Source organism: Bos indicus x Bos taurus, chromosome 13 (genome assembly GCF_003369695.1).
Source record: "Bos indicus x Bos taurus breed Angus x Brahman F1 hybrid chromosome 13, Bos_hybrid_MaternalHap_v2.0, whole genome shotgun sequence".
NCBI classification, from domain to species: domain Eukaryota; kingdom Metazoa; phylum Chordata; class Mammalia; order Artiodactyla; family Bovidae; genus Bos; species Bos indicus x Bos taurus.
In genome coordinates, this window is record NC_040088.1 from 64,615,272 (window position 1) to 64,634,253 (window position 18,982).

General features: G+C 37.8%; 1 protein-coding gene across 20 annotated transcripts in view; it reads right to left on the reverse strand.

Annotated features, from left to right (window-relative positions):
- Positions 1-18,982, reverse strand: part of PARD3 (par-3 family cell polarity regulator) — a 588,875-nt gene that overhangs the window by 297,619 nt on the left and 272,274 nt on the right. For 17 of the 20 annotated variants that reach the window (XM_027560026.1, XM_027560020.1, XM_027560017.1 and 14 more), the window contains exon 5: positions 3,337-3,468. The exons of the other annotated variants lie outside the window; for them this stretch is intronic. In XM_027560026.1, the coding sequence (XP_027415827.1) occupies positions 3,337-3,468 (132 nt within the window). The remainder of the gene's footprint in view (positions 1-3,336; positions 3,469-18,982) is intronic. 20 annotated transcript variants of the gene reach the window in all.

The following is an 18,982-nucleotide window of genomic DNA, read 5'->3' on the forward strand; positions in this document are numbered from 1 at the left end:
TGACTCGTGGCAACAATTAAATGAATAAATCCACAATTAAATGAGAATGGCTGGACTAGATTTCCAGTGTATCCAGCATAACTTATTTGTCCTCTTCTATCCAAACAACTGTGTTTACTTTAAGCCAAAGTTTTAATATGAATTTTGTTTTTGCTCTTCCTGTCTAGTTAAGTAGTTTTCAGGTTGGTTAATTATCCAGCTCCTGGTAAACCACTAAATTTAATGAATGAATCATCATTTCTTAAGCTAAGGAAAAAGATGCTGTGGGCTCAGGAATCAATTAGCAATTAGCTAATGTCATCTACAGTGGGCTACATAGACTAAAAAAATACTTTTTAAAAAAAAACTTTTTTATCATAGAACAAATACTTTAGATAACTTCGACAGAAGCAAACAAGGCTTATTTGGGGTTGGGGTAGGTATTTGTGTGGCTTCTCAATGAGTCCCTTTTGCTTAAAAAGAAATTCCAAAATTACAAAGAAAAGCTATTTTACTTTCTTTACAGGCCTACAATCGCAACAGTAAGACAAAGTTATATTTTCGGAAATAATTAAATGTATCATATTTTAGAAACTCTGGGCTGCCAATATTTTTTTCTTCTGAATCTTGCAAACAGAAAAAAAGATCAGATTCAGCAACTTTTGCTGGAACAGAGCCCTGATTGTGTGTGTGTGTGTGTGTATGTGTGTGTGTGTGTGCGCGCGCGCGCGTGGTTTTGTTTAGTGACAAGCAACTGTGTTTCAGGAAAGGTAAACCCCCATTTCCACCCCCAGTTCCAGGAGGTCAAGTTTGATTAGTCTAAACCAAGGCAGGTACTTTACTGCCTTTGACTTAGAAATGGGCAGGCAAGTCACGTGATTCTGAACAACAAAATACGGAAGGCATCTGGTGGGTAAGGAAAGAGGCAAGCTGGCAGGAAAAGCTTATCTGCTTTCAAGTGAGCCACAGTGAAGAGAAGGGCATGGCCTCCTTCCTCTGCAAGGACTTGATGGTCTGAATCAGGCAGGAAAAGACTAGTGGAGACCTCGGGAGACTCCCAGAAAAGCTGGGGACCCCAGGCCTTGAGGGAGGCCACCGGGCCAAAAATGAAGCCCCCTCTGCCCTTCCCCCAGACTTCTTGTTACAGGAGCAAGGAGTGCTTCCTTATCACGCAATCCAGATGTTCTGTATTCACACCCAATGTTTTTCCAACAAATACACTAAGACACAGTGAGTCTTTCTGGGTACCAGGCCTGACTGTAAACCCTCAGCAGGTATTACATCACTGATGAGGCAGGTTCGATGATAAACTCATCTGCTATATGAATAAACTGAGCGGCAGACAAGGTGACCAAGCGCCCAAACACCATACAAGGTGAACAGAGGGTAGCTTCCAGTCTGATCCCAGGCCCAGCTAAACCATCTTCATTTTAAAAAGTTACTTCAGTGAGAGCTGAAGTAGCACAGGGAACTCTACTCAACACAGTGTGGTGACCTAAATGGGAAGGAAATCCACAAAAGAGGGGGATGTATGTATATGTATAGCTGATTCACTTTGCCATCCTGCAGAAACTTACACTGTAAAGCAACTACACTCCAAAAAGAAATTTTTCATAAATTTATACATCAAAACCCCTGCAGAAGGAAACGGCAACAGAGGAGACTGGTGGGCTATAATCCATGGAATCACAAAGAGTCGGACATGACTGAGCGACTAACACACATACATCAAAAGAATGCAAGTAAAAACTGGTAGAAACCAAATAATAGTTTAGTTAATAGTGTTGTTTCAACTTTTTGATAATGTGGTTATTTATGTTAGCTGTTATCACTAAGCCAAGTGAAGCATGCATCAGAACTCTGTGCTGTCTTTAAAATTTATTGTACTACTTTTTTTTTTCAAATAAAAAGTAAACAATAAAAAAACTTTACTTCAAAGTGATAATCTCATGGACTTTAATCGGTATTACTATTTCATTACCACTGGTTTTTCACTTGTTTTTATCACTTGTTCTTCCTACTAGAACTTCAATGGCTTTTTAATTATTTAAAAAATTTTCCATCACACAAAGTTTTATGCTCCTTACTATAGGATAAAAATCATACCATTGCAGGTATCAAAGGCAAACTGTCATTTTTTATTGTTCAAATATCCCACATACATAGAACTCTTTTAGGAGATTATACTGAAAAAATAGACTGAGATGAATTCAGTAGAATAGGGTTTCCTTCCACTGATATCATTAATCTAAATTGAAAAACAGCTTATTCCAGTATCTAGGCAACCACATTATCAATAATTTTAGAAATTACTGAAACAAATGCACAACAAAGCATTCTGTCACTGAGTACTCACCTAGTTTGTGATCCATATGAACTTTTTAAAGAAAATAAGTGATGCGGGAACCAAATACACAGATTTTTAATATCAATACTATTAAAACTACAGAGAAAACACTGTGACTAACAATAAGCAATTAACACTTTTTTTTAAATGACACTGCAAGAATTTTTTTATACATCAAAACTTAGCAGAAAACCTCTTAGTTTTCATACAAACGGCAAACAGTCCCCTTCCTAAGATAGGAAGCCATTATGTATGCTGAGTGGTGACCAATTTTTGATTTTGTGAATTGGAGTTGGCTACCCTGCAGAGTGAACTAAGCAACTGCGAAAACACAGATGCCTACAACAGGTCCTGGTCTTAACCTGACAATTGCTAAAACAATAATAGAATGTCTATTTCTCCCATAAAGTGAAGTCAGGGGTAACAGAAATTTTTATTTCATCCCTTCAGATCTTTTGACTTTATTGCCTCTCAATAGAGAGGGGAACCCATGGGTGATTTTTTTAAGTCCCCCTTTTTTATATAGACCATTTTTAAAGTTTTTATTAAATTTGTTACAATATTACTTCTGTTTTTTTATGTTTTGGTTTTTCGGCTGTGAGGCATGTGGGATCTCAGCTCCCCAACCAGGGGTCAAACCTGCAGCCCCTGCATTGGAAGGTGAAGTCTTAACCCCTGGACTGCCAGGGAAGTCCCCCATGGGTGGCCTTGAAAGTCTACTTATAAACTGCATTATTCATACCAAATATCTGTGCCTCACAACCTAAAAAGCTCTATGGTGTATAATTTTTGAGAATCTACAGCAACTGCTTAGGAGAAATCTTTGATCAGGGACCACCATCAAAACAGTCTACATTTATGTTAGACACACTCAGATACAGAGCCTGGTATTTAACTACAGTTGGGCAGAACCACTTATCTCCAAGCATCACTGTGATGGAGGGAAATGCCTAGGGGGTGGGCCAGGAAGTTATATCACCGACACATGTAGAAGGATGCGTTTATGTTACCTGTTCTTGCTTCTCCAGCCACTTGTCCACCATTGGGTGACTGGCACTTAGAGATGAGCGAGCATTGTCTCTCTGAAATTGGTTAGACCAATTACTAGTGTCCCGTGGGAGGCTTCTGTAGTTTTCATCTTTCTATTCAAAAAGAAACAAAAAGGTGTCTTGTAAAAAAGCAGACTTTGCAAATTAATGATGCACCTGGTTTTTCTAAAGTAGCAGAAAAAAAAAAAATGATTCTACATATTTAAAATGTTTTCCCCTAGTCGATATCAAAGAGCTGATTGAGGTCATTTCCTCCAGGTTAGACCTCAGAAATGCAGTCACCTGCCTGGGAAAGGGAGTCTGATGGCTGTGGCCACACAGGTAGGAGCACAGTAGACAGAACAACACACTCTGCCCTCCTCTGGGGTCAACCTCTGCAAGGAAATACTTCTATACTAGACTTTCAGCATCACTCAATCATGGCATTTCTCTTTTCTTCTTCTTTCCAATCTTAGAATAATGTTGTAAGATGTTTTCTATAATTTACCAAAAACATTTAGAACAGAAGATGAATGAATTTGCTCTTTATTTAGATCTTCATAGTTTCAGGAATTTGGGTAAGAGATTGAAGACTCTGGGCTCTTCAGTTACCTCCTTCACAAGCTAGTTGTAAACATTAATTCAAATAGTGAGAGAAGAAAAAAATTAGCCTATCCCAACACATGGTACATAATCAGATCAGATCAGATCAGTCGCTCAGTCGTGTCCGACTCTTTGCGACGCCATGAATCGCAGACACATTATTTGTTCACCCCAACATACTTGAGATGAGATGTCTTTGATTAATAAATATTTATTTAATATACCCCAGAGCAGCCAAGGTATTTCTTTCAAATAATAATTTATAACAACTTGCTTTGGCTTTAGAGCTTTGGCTTAATCTCAATGTTCTGAAAAGATATGAGAAGGCTAGGATAAGGTAGGAAAATTGAGCATTTCAGTTCAATAGCTAAATCTAAGTATCTTCTAAAAGAACAAATTTAAAATGTTAGCCTCACTTCAGCTAACTTACATCAGTGCCCCACATTAAATACCCAAATATTTTCCTTAAAAACTTTGTTGAGGGTAGTCTGGCTGTAAAAATCTTCATACACATGATTGATTCTTATTCTTCATTACTTAAACCACATTAGCAACAAACACACACATAGAAACAAAAAGTGTAACATAATAGGATTGATTGTATAGACCTTGGAATAAACCAGGATACTGTTTTCTGTTCCATCAGAGGATAAAACTTAAAAATGAACTGGTCATCCTGAACCTAGGCCAATATTGTGACTTTTGAAAAACAATTTAATCTATAATTATAATTACAGTATAAACTGTAGCGTGAAATAGCTACAGTATAAACTGTAGCGTGAAACTTTTTAACTTTTTAAAACCAAACTACAGAAAGTAAACATTAAAAACACAATAGTAGAATTTACCATTAGCGGCAACTACTTTTTACTAGAAAAACTCTGTATCCTTCTGGTTACTGTGGGTCAAAGTTGTGATGAGGCACAACCACAAGTACAAGGAAAATGCTGGTGAGATTAGGCTGCTGCTCCACACCCACGATGAAGTGCGGACCTTGCTTATAAGAACGTGGAAAGGGCAAAGAAGAAGACACAGACAAAGTCTAAAGAAAGGAATCAAGCAAATGAAGCAACTAAAGTTCACTGTATCTCAAAATATTAAGAGCCCTTCCTTGACCATAATAACTTCAGAACAAAGCAAATCTATGCTTCACATGGTAGTCCCTAAACTTACTGACCAGACATTCAAATAAGTCATAAAAGGCAGATAAACTTATTAATGACAGAAACTAAAAGATCCATGAAGACAGGAAAGATGGAAGGGTGGAGAAACAGAAGCACAAGTTTTACATCAAGGATCTTGTGCTCCTAACATTGACTAGGGACCTGGTTTTGCTATTCATTTCCCACCATTAGAAAGTATTATTATACCAACTCTCTACTTTGAAAATGAACAATCAAACAGAGAGCATTAAAAAAATACATCCTACTTTTTCTGTAGGAATGGTATTTCAAAGTAACCAATAGTCAAGGAGGAAAACTTGTCCTTTCAGAAAACATAGTAACTTATATGCAGAGTACATGATGAGAAACGCTGGGTTGGAAGAAGCACAAGCTGGAATCAAGATTGCCAGGAGAAATATCGATAACCTCAGATATGCAGATGATACCACCCTTACGGCAGAAAGTGAAGAGGAACTAAAAAACCTCTTGATGAAAGTGAAAGAGGAGAGTGAAAAAGTTGGCTTACAGCTCAACATTCAGAAAACGAAGATCATGGCATCCGGTCCCATCACTTCATGGGAAATAGATGGGGAAACAGTGGAAACAGTGGCAGACTTTATCTTTTTGGGCTCCAAAATCACTGCAGATGGTGACTGCAGCCATGAAATTAAAAGATGCTTACTCCTTGGAAGAAAAGTTATGACCAACCTAGATAGCATATTGAAAAGCAGAGACGTTACTTTGCCAACAAAGGTCCATTTAGTCAAGGCTATGGTTTTTCCAGTGGTCATGTATGGATGTGAGAGATGAACTGTGAAGAAAGCTGAGCACCGAAGAATTGATGCTTTTGAACTGTGGTGTTGGAGAAGACTCTTGAGAGTCCCTTGGACTGCAAGGAGATCAAACCAGTCCATTCTAAAGGAGATCAGCCCTGGGTGTTCTTTGGAAGGAATGATGCTAAAGCTGAAACTCCAGTACTTTGGCCACCTCATGCGAAGAGTTGACTCATTGGAAGACTGTGATGCTGGGAGGGATTGGGGGCAGGAGGAAAAGGGGACGACAGAGGATGAGATGGCTGGATGGTATCACCAACTCGATGGACGTGAGTCTGAGTGAACTCCAGGGGTTGGTGATGGACAGGGAGGCCTGGCGTGCTGCAATTCGTGGGGTCGCAAAGAACCAGACACGACTGAGTGAATGAACTGAACTGACCTGAATTGAATGCACGTAATAATCGAATAATTAATAGAATTAGAAAAATCACCATTTTCAACTCCTAATGAAATCATTCATTCAGGCAAAGATAATTAATGGATGCTAAAACCGTTAGGTGAAAAGTTGACAATGAACACGGTGTATGTGACATGATGAAATACCACTTGCAAAGGGGAAAATCTATCTTTAAAATGATGAGACAAGATGCTACAAAACACTCTTGTTGATGTCTAGAATCCAAGAAGCTGCTGGTGCTTTTGATTCCTTTTGAATCTCCATAATGATGGAGATTCCTCATCTTTTAAATGGCCCCTGTGGGCTCTTACTATGGACCACTCACCACCGTCTCTCTGAACAAGCCCAAGAGTGTACAGTTTCAAAATCTGTACACATGCTAAGTCACTTCAGTTGTATCTTGATTCTTTGCAAACCCATGGACCTCAGCCCGCCAGGCTCCCCTGTACATGGGATTCTCCAGGCAAGATGATTGGAGTGGGTTACCATGCCCTCCTCCAGGGGATCTTCTCCACCCAGGGATGGTCCTTAAGTCTCCTGTATTGGCAGGCATGTTCTTTACCATTGGCGCCACCTGGGAAGCCATTTAAAACCTAACCCATGAAAATATCTACACACAGGTCACCAACACTAAATATTTTTTCTGAATTCATGATCTAAATTACCAACAGGATGTCCCAAAGATATCTCAAAATCAGTAGATCAAAATGAAACCCAACTCCTATATCAATTCTGGCACCCTTCTGAAAAACAGAATCACCTGTTTCACATCTTTCCATCCTGCCTAATCCCCACAGTTGCTAGGTCTTGTGAATCCAGAGTTCATGGCCAAGATCTTAGATTTGGGCAATCACCCTCGTACAGAATCAATGTGCCTCTCATCTGAACAATCAGCAGCCCTCAAATTGGAGGCTTGGTCAATCCTCATCCTCTCCAACAACCTGCCACAGAGGATTCTTCTACAATGCCCTCTAGGTCACGTCACACCTAGAACAAACACGAGACCGAGCTGGGGACCTTCAGTGCCACAGGCCTCCCATCTCCATCAGGATCTTCCTGAGTCTAGACTCCCAGTAATGCTGCTTCTGTAAAAACACTCACCACTCTTCAACACCCAGTCCCCAAGCTACTTTCTGTAAGAGGCATTCCCTGATTCTCACCAGAACTAATAATGTCATGCATCTTGTTATCACTATATTCCAATTTTAGTTCTAATTATAATTCTAACTTATAATTCAGTTAATTTTTAAAATGGCTATTTTCATGATCACAGTGACACCTGGGCAGAAGATCACCAGTCACCTTTAAACCCTAGCACTTAGCTCAGTGGCCTACACCTACGTGGATGGCTTTTTCTGGAATACTTATTATGTTCTCTATTTTCACGAGGTTTCAGAATCCCATAATTTTAAAGGAACATTTCTATCAGTTGTTTTAAAAATCAAATTGAGGGACTTCCCTGGAAGCCCAGTGGTTAGGGCTCCATGCTTCCATGGCAGGAGGTGCAGGTTCTATCTCTGGTAGGGGAACTAGGATCCCACATGCCACAGCTCGGCAAATAATCATAATAAGAAACTAATAAAATAATCTTGAAAAACAGAAACTCAAGAAATAAAAATGAAAAAATGTTTTAAATAAAAATCAAATTGAAATGGGATACTTTAATAAAGGTATCATGACAAAATTTAGTGAAAATGCACTTTCACTGAAATACAAAGACTGTACTTTTAAATTTATACTAAAAGACGTATTGCTGTCATCAGCCACTAAGTCGTGTTCGACACTTTGCGACCCCATGGACTGCAGCATGCTACTGTTAGATGCCTATTTCAATTTTATGTCACACCTACAGTACTACAGTATACAATGTCTGCGGAAAATATGATTATTTCCAATTGCATCTAAAAAGTAGTGTGGCATTTCTCCATTTATGTCAATTATGACATGTAATTCATGCAGCAGGCTACCATAAAGTAATCATATTAAGGCAGATAAGGGCTTAAAAAAAAAATCAAAAGATCTATCAGTAGAATCAACTTTGAGCATTTAAATGGTAAGAAAAATAAAATATTATATCCCTCATAAAAAAAGTTTTCCTAATTCAATATTGATATGGTAAAGCCAGTAATAAACTCATATATTAATGTGTTTACGAAAAGTCCAGTTACAGTCAGTCACCTTAGTCATCACCAGGTAAGTGAAGAATTTCTAAAATATGTTACCAGTTGTTACCCCACAGTATCTGTTATTTTGTTGACTGCACCATCTCATGCTACTGGCATTTCAGCAATGTTCTTCCTCAAAATCCTGCCTGAAGTCTGGATCAAGTACAAACACTTTACAATTCTATTAAGCTGTGATTCGTATTCAGTGATGTAAGCACATGCTTAAACCTAATAGCACACTATGTGTTTCTACTTGTATTTTCTACAATATGTGCGTGGACAGTCACCATTTTCAAATGAAATGTATACCGTGTGCTCTATTTTCAATTTGAAAATATTTTTCCCAGCGTAAATGATTTTAAAATTACGGTACTCTTAACTACGTCTTTGCAAGACCACATTTTCCATGGACCAAACTATAGCTAACTACATAAAAGTCAAAAATATATTTTGAACGTATTTGCAAAACTTATATACCATAACCTAAAGAAAAAAATAAACCAACCAAAATGTTAGTCAGTGATAGTTTCACACTGAATTTATAATAAATTGAAGAATGGGCTTTTAAATCTATTTTATTCTATGATCAAGTTAATGTCTCAATTCTGCATATTGGTAAACTTAAAGCAAAACATGAAATCTTTTTCTTGAGACTTATAAAAATCTAGCAGTATGACCAATATATTAGTAGAAATAGACCAACAGACCAATAGAAAGCCCTAATAAGTACTAAATTTGCAAACAGCAAAAAATTATTAAAGCCACAACTTTATATCTAAAAGATTATATAAGAAAAATACCATAAGGAATTACTCTTCTTTTAAATTAGAAGACACTGGACCAAACAGCCATTTAAGCTTCTACACAAGGTAGGAAACTTGCGCTCTTGCCAGAAAAACCCAGATGTTCCTGCTGTGATCAGGGATTTTCCTTATCATCTAAATGTACTGCCACATCATCAGGTGTCAAAAAGCCACCCAGGCTGAGAAATGCATATTAATTTGCTGCTCCCTGGTAGCAGTACCCTGGGTATGGAGTAAATCTCTTCCAGGGTAAGCTAAGTAGCTGTTCTCTCTCCCCTCTTCCTGAGCCAATTACAATTCAATAAAAAGAAATCACACAGAACCCACCCAATGCCTTGGGACTGAGGCTTATTCCTGGCATAATAAGCTGCAGCTTCGAGGCTTTATCTCTCAGAAACAGCTATTTAGCTGATGGTCAGATTTCCTGGCAGACCTACATCCCTACTGCAGAAATAAAGGAAAATTTCATGAGCATTATAGAAGTCATGGATATTTCTAAGTTAGCACAGGAAACTCAATTCTATTTCCACTTTATCTCAAAACAAAAATTCCAAACGTCTTTTAAAAAATCATTAGGAATTCTGCCATGTTTTGAAACACTAAACACCCAAAGCATATAGATTTCATTTTTACACCCTCTATGAATCCTATGGGTTTGAATATTCCTGTGTGGTTTTAAGATTTTAAATTTACAATATTTTTCAACTCTGCAATTGTGGTCCAAGAGAATTCAATTTTCCACTTTATCGTCTCTCCAAGAAAAAACAGACGGAAAACAAAGGAAATTCTTTTCAGGATGTCTAACCTCAGATTATGAGGCTGAAGTGAAATGAGTAGTTATAGCTTAGACCATTTTTTTAACTGCATCAAGCTTGCTAAAATCTTCAATAGTCATATTGTCAAGTCAATGTGGCAGACCCAGTCCCCTCTGGGTCAGAGTTTATCTTTTGTGCCTCTTGATGGCTGCACCAGAGCATGACCTTGGAAGCAACGCCAAAGCTAAAGTTCAAAGATAACCATAAAATGGTCTGTAAATAGGATTGCTGTCAATGTACTGTTCTGACCTTCATACCACTTCACAGATATAAAGAAGAGTAGAGGGGGTTGGTCAGGAGGAGAGAGAGGGTGAGGATAAATAAAGTGACGCACACACACACACAAACATAGGTTCAACAACCAACTTGTAACTGCAGTCAGACAGTGTGGCAGCCCCTATCAGTTTAAACCATCTGCATGCCTATTAAGGCACTTTTTGAGGGCTTCCCAGGTGGCTCAACGGTAAAGAATCTGTCTGCCAATGCAGGAGACACAGGAGATACAAGTTCAAACCGTGGTTCAGGAAGATCCCCTGGAGAAGGGAATGGCAAACCATTCCAGTATTCTTGCTTGGAGAATCCCATGGACAGAGGAGCCTGGCAGGCTACAGTCCATAGAGTTGCAAAGAACTGGACATGACTGAAGTGACTTTTAGCACACACACGTATTAGGGACACATCTATTTTCAAGTGGAATGAACTGAAAAGCATTGTTTGAAACTCTGGTAGGTCAAGCAATCATTTCCATATTAGCAGTAATTCCCATCTCTAAATGAGCATAAATACTGGTACATATACGTATACATCTTCCTTTCCATTTTTTTTTTCTTCCTTTCCATTTTGATAATTGCCATCTTTCACAGTCTTAACCATTATTAATAAGAGGGGTAGAGGAGACAAAGAAAAGGATATGTGTTTAAAATCTGTTCCTACTTCTGAGCAGAACTATGACAAGACAAAAAGGAAATTCAAAATTCATGCTATTTTTGTCAAAACAAAATTGTCTAGTAGTAGACTATATATCTATTTATAAATGATATAGTCTACTAATATGTGGTAGAATTTGCAACAAGAGACACTAATTGCACTTTACACTGTAACTTGTTTAAAATTTTAAACTTAAAGAGTCAAAATCCAAAGATTTTGAATGCCAAAACTGTATTAGCATGTCTTCAGCTCAAATTTCACAACTATTTTATTGTTAACTATTTTAATTTTCCTGATAAACTGAAGTTTAAGTATTGAACAGGAGTTATAAAAAAAAATTGAAGATATTAATTGATTCAAGCCAATTTTTAAATTAAGGTATAAAGTAATATCTCCTAGCAGGCACATCAAATTTCATCAGTTTTTCTTTTTTTTTCCTTGAAATGTTAAAAGTACTATAAACAGTTCTCAAAACTCATTCTGGCCTTAAATTCTGAAGTATAACTCATATCTTTTCTAGCCTTTATGATATATGCACAATAGTTTATAGGTTGTAAAATTATATTTATATCAGTGGGACACTGAGGAATGTTAAATACGCCCAAAAAAAAAAAAAATCACATTGGAACTCTTCAATATGGAAGAACACATGTGAGAATTAAAAGTAATTTTGCAATTAAGTTTCCCATCACACAGCAAATCTTTCAGGGTGGTATATTTGCAAAACCAGAAGCTTGATGCTGTAGTTTTATCTCATAACTTACAACTGGGCTTGGTAATAGTCTTGATATCAGGTAAGAAAAACAACCCCTGGAACACAGACGTGCATCAGGCTATGCACATAAAGGATCTGACCTTAAAGGGGGTGTTCAAACCTCTCATGGAGGTACATCTACTTATGATCGCCATAACGCTTCCAGAGGTGAGCATCGGAGCACAGGGTTCTCTGAAGCGGCCGGATTTGCTTGTGGAGCAGATCAGGAAATCCAAGAAAAGCAAAATCAGTGAAACTCAGTCTCAGTCAGGCTCCTTCTTCGAACCAATGTCCCCAGCTGTTCCTAACCCACCTCAGCAGTTTGAATGCCATGAAAAACTTCAGAAACAGAGTTTTAAACGCTGGAAGGTAAAGGGTAGGGAATATCCAACTGAACCTCTCACTGTCTAAAAGAAGAAACAGGGATTCGGGGAAATTCTGCCAAATACTGTACGAAGATTAAGATGCTTAACCAGCTCCCAAGGTTCTACCTCCCCACTTCAGTGCCCGGTTCTACATGATGACATTTCCAGGCTCTCCCTCTCAATCTACGCAGGAATTGTGGTTTACCTGAGTAATGACATAATTCTGACATCCAGCCATTCTTACACAATGACCCTCTCCCATGGGAAAGTACCACCCAAGTTCTTGAATCACAAAATATATTTATCTTAGAGACGGTTGGTTCATTCATAAATACTACATAGTCTTGGGAATAATCATGAGCAATAAAATGCTTGCTTTACAACTGTTTTAAATACAATGACCTCTTGTCTGATACAGCTAGGATTAGCTCCTTTATCCTATGACAATATGTATCAGGAGTGAGGAGAAGGTAGAGGCAGAGGAAAATGTCATATTTTCTCAAGTTTCAAAGATGCTGTCTCCATCTGGATTCTGAGCAACAAAGGAAAAGAGCTCACAGGGAAGCAGCAGTTGCAGCGGCTCCCATTTCGTTTCTTTCACTGTATTTCATATAAAATCAACACGGTCACCTAGCTGGCCAACAGCCACGTGCAGCCCACAGTCAGTAAGGTCGGGCTGACCACTTCTGACAGTCTTCCCTCCACCAAGAGCAAGTGTATAAGAAAAAAACAGGATGCAAATGCTGTGAGTCAGAGCACACTGCGGAGCCTAGCTCATTTTCCAAACAATTAATACAATAAAGATGACAAGCAACACTTGTTTGACTCTGCAAAACAAATTTGAATCTGAAACAATTTTCAAACATTTTAGAAAGTGCTATTTGTTTCTTATTTTGAAGGTACAAAATACCCATCTACATTTCATTTTCTTTCAAAAACACATAACTCCAAATGTTCATATCTCAAACTAAAATTGCAAGTAACAATCACATTTTGCATCAGGAGCAAACTGCGAGGGAGAAAGGGAACAGATGCAAGGAGGTGAGGGAGAGAGAGAAAAACACTTGGAGTGGCCCTCTGAATCCAAAATATCTGCTGTGTTAATATCACCTAAATGTGCAATGTGAATCTCTTAGGTTTACCTATCTAAATATTTCACCTTGATTTTAAAGCATATATGATAGTAAAAGAGGGTGCTAAAATCTGAAAATATTTTACCTTAATTTTAAAGCAATGTATATCCAAAGAACTTACTAAAATAGACACCATATACAATTGATGTGACAATGTAAATACCTGCAGCTCCTTCTTACATTTTTCTGTTTATATACGTTCAATGGGCTGAGTGGATTAGCAGAACAACTGAGTCATTTTTGTGAAAAGTTCTCAGGGACCATCTATTAATACAATTTAGTTCTGGTAAAGCTTTCCCCTTAATTGTGAAATTGTTTCCTTGGGTAAAGCATCTCCACAGATATATTTTTGAAAAATATAGAACATCATTTTTACCTCCTCTAAAACTTTCTCTTAAGCAATTAATAGGAATATAAGAACTGTCAGCACTAATCAACAATAAGTAATAAAGTTTATTAATTATAAAGGGCTTCCCTCATAGCTCAGTTGGTAAAGAATCTGTCTGCAGTTCAGGAGACCTGGGTTTGATTCCTGGGTCGAGAAGATCCCCTGGAGAAGGAAATGGCAACCCACTCTGGTATTCTTACCTGGAGAATCCCATGGACAGAGGAGCCTGGCAGGCTACAGTCCATGGGGTCGCAAGAGTCCGACATGACATAGCAACTAAACCACCACCACCACTGTGATAAAAGTCACATAATATAAAACATACTATTTTAACTATATTTAACTGTACAGCTCAGTGGTACTCACCAAGAGGATTAGTGACACTAATGAAGCTAGTGTATTTTTACTCAAGACTAAGATGCTAAGATATAATATAGACTTGGTAAGGTTTTAAAAATTATGCCAGTTTTTTAATAACAAATGCTGATTATTCTTATATTTCTATTTTAATTGCCTACCAGAAAATTTTAGAGGCAACAGAAGTGAGGTTGTTAAGAAATATTTTACAGTTTAAAATATACAACTAAATGAACATTGGGGCAATATGTAAAGTCTGTAAGCGTGTAGGAAAGTGGGCAGGAAAATCAAAAGCACAGAATAGGAAACTGGATAATCCAAGTTAATAACTTTATTGTTTAGCAGTTGGTTTAACTCTAAGGTGAGTTCAGACTCTACCTCTTGGTCAATGAATTGCAACAATACTTAGACTTCAGAGAGTGAACAGATGAGATACAGCACATAATACACCCTGCAAGTACTCAGATCAACTTGGCTTATCACTACACAAAAACACCAAAACTTCAAAAACAGTACACTTGGAGATGGCACAGATGGAAACCACTTCTACCCCCACTCTGTAAGAAATGCTGACTGGAATACATCTTCCCACAGGAGCCCACATGATGGCCCCCAGAGCACATGCAAGTCATTAGTAAAATAGAGCAGGAGGGCAAACGCCAGGGAACCAGTCCCAGCAGCCCACCAAGGCTCTGCTCTTTAGTGACAGGCCATGACTTCATGACCCGAATTGGTAGGTTTAGAACTAAAGTATTAAATATTAAAAATAGAAACCACTTAGAGAGACGGAATGAGGCCAAAATACTTTTATATGTCCAAAGAATACCTGAATTTTTCTTCAATGTAAGTTAATGAGTTCCTGGTCTCCTCCCTCAAGAAAACGGGTTTATGATCTTCATTTCCATCTGTAGGATGTGTAACTTTGAGGGTGCTAAACAAGAATCCTGACATTGCTTTGGATTTATATTCTTGGAATGCTTTGTGAGCTCTAAAAATATCACATCCAGGCTTAACCATTTTCTCAATAGCACCTTAGGATTTCATAACTATGAACACAAATTATACTATTTAAAGCATCTGAAGGAAGATTACATTCCTAAACATGGCACAGAAGTAGAAGATGAATCTGAGTTATTAAAAACTCAGACTAGTAGAGCTTGGCACTTGAGGTTAGCCTATTGCAGAAATGAGTAGGTTCATTAGGTACTGAAAGCACAAAAATGCAGTGCATTCAAATTAAGATCTTTTAATATGCAAAATAAAAAGGTGATATTTATAGTTTTAGTGGCCTTTTGCAGAAAGTACAAATGTTGTACCAGGTTAGTGATAGACCTGGGTCTCTGCTGGATTTCCCTCAAAGCTAATCAGATAGGGGAAAAGTGGAAACAGTGACATATTTTATTTTCTTGGGCTCCAAAATCACTGCAGACAGTGACTATAGCCATAAAATTAAAAAACACTTTTAATTTTAATTAGGTCCCATTTGTTTATTTTTGCTTTTATTTCCAATATTCTGGGAGGTGGGTCATAGAGGATCCTGCTTGTGATTTATGTCGGAGAGTGTTTTGCCTATGTTCTCCTCTAGGAGTTTTATTGTTTCTGGTCTTACGTTTAGATCTTTAATCTATTTTGAGTTTATTTTTGTGTATGGTGTTAGAAAGTGTTCTAGTTTCATTCTTTTACAAGTGGTTGACCAGTTTTCCCAGCACCACTTGTTAAAGAGATTGTCTTTTCTCCGTTGTATATTCTTGCCTCCTTTGTCAAAGATAAGGTGTCTATAGGTGCGTGGATTTATCTCTGGGCTTTCTATTTTGTTCCATTGATCTATATTTCTGTCTTTGTGCCAGTACCATACTGTCTTGATGACTGTGGCTTTGTAGCAGAGCCTGAAGTCAGGCAGGTTGATTCCTCCAGTTCCGTTCTTCTTTCTCAAGATCGCTTTGGCTATTCGAGGTTTTTTGTATTTCCATACAAATTGTGAAATTATTTGTTCTAGCTCTGTGAAAAATAGCTTCTGCACAACAAAGGAAACTATAAGCAAGGTGAAAAGACAGCCTTCAGAATGGGAGAAAATAATAGCAAATGAAGCAACGGACGGACAACTAATCTCAAAAATATACAAGCAACTACTGCAGCTCAATTCCAGAAAAATAAAAGACCCAATCAAAAAATGGACCAAAGAACTAAATAGACATTTCTCCAAAGAAGACATACAGATGGCTAACAAACACATGAAAAGATGCTCAACATCACTCTATCAGAGAAATGCAAATCAAAACCACTATGAGGTACCATTTCACGCCAGTCAGAATGGCTGCGATCCAGAAGTCTACAAGCAATACATGCTAGAGAGGGTGTGGAGAAAAGGGAACCCTCTTACACTGTTGGTGGGAATGCAAACTAGTACAGCCACTATGGAGAACAGTGTGGAGATTCCTTAAAAAACTGGAAATAGAACTGCCTTATGACCCAGCAATCCCACTGCTGGGCATACACATCGAGGAAACCAGAATTGAAATAGACACGTGTACCCCAATGTTCATTGCAGCACTGTTTATAGTAGCCAGTGCATGGAAGCAACCTAAATGTTCATCAGCAGGTGAATGGATAAGAAAGCTGTGGTACATATACACAATGGAGTATTAGTCAGCCATTAAAAAGAATACATTTGAATCAGTTCTAATGAGGTGGATGAAACTGGAGCCTATTATACAGAGTGAAGTAAGCCAGAAAGAAAAACACCAATACAGTATACTCACACATATATATGGAATTTAGAACGATGGTAATGATAACCCTGTATGCGAGACAGCAAAAGAGACACTGATGTATAGAACAGTCTTTTGGACTCTGTGGGAGAGGGAGAGGGTGGAATGATTTGGGAGAATGGCATTGAAACATGTATAATATCATATAAGAAATGAATCGCCAGTCCAGGTTCGATGCAGGATACAGGATGCTTTGGGCTGGTGCACTGGGATGACCCAGAGGGATGGTACAGGGAGGGAGGTGGGAGGGGGGGTTCAGGATGGGGAGCACGTGTACACCCGTGGCAGATTCATGATGATGTATGGCAAAACCAATACAATATTGTAAAGTAATTAGCCTCCAATTAAAATAAATAAATTTAAATTTTAAAAAAATTAAAAATAAAGTAATGTAAAGGAAAAAGTACTATAAAAAATAATAATAATAATAAAATAATAATAAAAAACGTTTGCTCCTTGGAAGAAAAGCTATGACAAACTGAGACAGTATATTAAAAAAGAGAAAGATCACTTTGCCAGAAAAGGTCCACATAGTCAAAGCTATGGTTTTTCCACTAGTCATGTATGGATGTGAGAGCTATATCATAAAGAAGGCTAAGCAATGAAGAATTGATGCTTTTGAACTGTGGTGCTGAATAAGTCTCTTAAGAGTCCCTTGGATAGCAAGAAGATAAAGCCAATGAATCCTAAAGGAAATCAACCCTGAATATTCATTAGAAGGACTGATGCTGAAGCTCCAATATTGTGGCCACCTGATGCAAAGAGCAGACTCATTGGAAAAGAGCCTGAAGATGGAAAAGATTGAGGGCAAGAGGAGAAGGAGATGACAGAGGATGAGATGGTTAGATGGCATCACTGACTCAATGGACATGAGTTTGAGCAAATTCCAGGAGATAGTGAAGGACAGGGAAGCCTGGTGTGCTGCAGTTCATGGAGTCACAAAGAGTCTGACACAACTTAGCAACTTAACAACAATCTAGCAGAAAATTAAGGACAGCTATACACAGAGAAAACATGGTTTTAAAAAACTTCTTAGCCCATCCTTTGCGGTTTTAGATGGTTATTGTAACTAGATGGCATGAACAACTTTTTTTAATAGCCTCCTGCTAAAATGGACTAGTATTTTCAAATTTACCAATATGTCTGGTCTTCTACACTAGAAAGAAAAATGAGAAGAAGCAGACTAAGAAGCCAAAGGTTCAAGAAGAGCAGAAGGAAGCAAAAAAGAGCTAAATATGGAGTATCGTTTTACAATGAATGAACAAATGAATGAATGACTGAGCCGGCAAGGCAGCTACTTTACAATCACATGAAATAGGGTTCAAAGATTATTGCTATTTTATTGTCTGCATATCAACTGTAAAAGTTTTCTTACTCCCACTCTCAATAAAACAGGTAGTCAGAGTTTTCTGGAGGTTTCTTGTGTCTGATCAGTATTGGTGACTCTAATGCTAGGAATCTGATGTCCCAGAAAATGACCTTATGTATTCAAATGCACTTTCAACTAAGATTAGGGGGCAGGATGGATGCACAAATTAACAATAAACAAAAATACTGCTTTTATCATAGCTTCTATCTAGAAAAATATCTCCTATTCTAGCTTTGTATCGATAAGATAGGATCTAATATCTCAATGGGATGTTGTTATACTTTTTAAAAAGACTCAATAATAGATTTTCATTTAAAAATGATAATTATGAGCTGAGTGTGAAATGAAGTGAAATGTCACAAAATCAAATATGCTAAATGCTCCAGATTCTATTCTAAGAGAGAAAACCTAGCCTAAAAAGAAAACATCTCAAAAACAGAATTATACTATTATTTGCCTTCTCTTAACAGGCAAAAACATCATCCCTTTTGAACTGGACCCAAGTTCTTTAAAAAAAAGACTCTCCTGGAATCAACAGAAGAGCTTTAAATAAACACACACAAATGTCCTGAAACAGATACATGACTCTATTGGTATCAATGTGTTTTACCTTTAGAAGTCCATAGGTAATTCTGATGCACAGTCAAATGGAACCATTAAGCTATTCAGTAGGAGAGTAAGTACTGGAATTCAGAAGTAGTATCAGTTGCTTCTTGGTGCTCTTCATTCTACCTCTCACTTCCCAGCCCACCCCTCTAGGGACTTATCACAAACCTTTTTATATAATG